Below are 1,238 nucleotides of genomic sequence, written 5' to 3' on the forward strand. Positions count from 1 at the left end.
CTCGGGATAGCCATGCCATCGCCTCTGCTGGTGCTGTTCCAGGCGGGGGCCTCTCTCCCCCCCCCCCAATACCCTGCTCCTTCCGACGACTAACCGCATTTCCATGGCCGAGCACAGTGTCCTCCCTGTCGGTTCCCGGGGCAGAGCGCCTGTCCCCGCCGACATCGCCGACTCCTGTCGGGGCCGCCGGACCTGGAGGCGGCGCGCATGCCTCTCCGGCCGCCGGCGGTGCGCAGCCCGGGCCTGGCGGTCCGGTCACTCCCCGGGCCCCGCCACCGGTGGCCCTGTCCGGCGATGTGGCGGCCCTGGTGTTTGTTGGGTCCCTGCTGGTGGCCTCACGGCCGGATGCCGTGGCACCGCAGTCGCAATTCACGCCAGACCGGTTCCTGGCCCCGGTGGTCGGGCCGGCCGTGCCGCCGAATAGCACGGTGTCCACCCTGCCGGTGTCCATCCTCCGGCGGTTTTGCGATGACCCGGCGCCCGGCTCGCCATACATGCCGGATGGCCGGCAGATCACCGTCTGCGTGAGCACCACCCATGTGCGTGTGCTGCTCGGCCAGCCGGTGGCCGGGGGCTCCGGTCTGAGCGGCGGCCTGTCGCTGGATGCGCTTCTCCGGCGAACTGGCCACTTCCCGGCCGACGCGGACTTCGCCTGTCTGTCGGCCGACGCGCTGCCGGGCCGGGCTCCCGGTGCCGAGAAGCTGACCTTCCTCCGGGCGGACATCCTGCAGGTGCCACTTGTGACGGCGCTCGCGGGCGGGACCCCGATCCCGCGCTCGCGATTCCCCTCGGCTGCCGAAGTGGCGGCCATGCACGCGGCGTCCGGGGCCGTTCCGGCGGCCCCGGCGACCGCGGCCGAAGCCCCTCCGCCAGGCGGTTCCCGGCCTGGAGCCCTGGCCTGTCCGCCTTTGTCCCTGGAGTCCGGCTATTGCCTGGCGGTGCTCACCTCGGACGGAGGGCTCTACCTGCTGGCCCTGCCAAGCCTACATGTGATGTATATTATGCCGACGGGTCCGCTCTTTGTCGATCGGGCTTGGTGCGTTCTGCTGTCTTCCTTCCGTGGCGCCCCGGGCCGCCGTTGCCTCCTCCCCATCTCCCCCCCCCCCCCCCCCCCCCTCCCCCTGCAAAGGCGGATATCATCTTCCGCAGTCCGCCATGGGGCGGCGTGGTATAGACGGCCCGGCCGAACTCCCGGGCCGGGATCAAGGCCCACCGGGACAATTTGATTGGCAGCGGGC

At 71.6% G+C, this 1,238-nt stretch overlaps 1 protein-coding gene across 1 annotated transcript in view; it reads left to right on the plus strand.

Moving 5' to 3' along the window:
• Window positions 1–1,238, plus strand: part of H696_03764 (hypothetical protein) — a gene marked incomplete at its 5' end in the record, with an annotated part of 10,846 nt that overhangs the window by 8,077 nt on the left and 1,531 nt on the right. Inside the window, one exon of the mRNA XM_009497622.1 lies at window positions 118–1,036. Within this exon, the coding sequence (XP_009495897.1) occupies window positions 118–1,036 (919 nt within the window). The remainder of the gene's footprint in view (window positions 1–117; window positions 1,037–1,238) is intronic.

This window comes from Fonticula alba (genome assembly GCF_000388065.1).
Source record: "Fonticula alba strain ATCC 38817 unplaced genomic scaffold supercont2.6, whole genome shotgun sequence".
NCBI lineage: Eukaryota > Rotosphaerida > Fonticulaceae > Fonticula > Fonticula alba.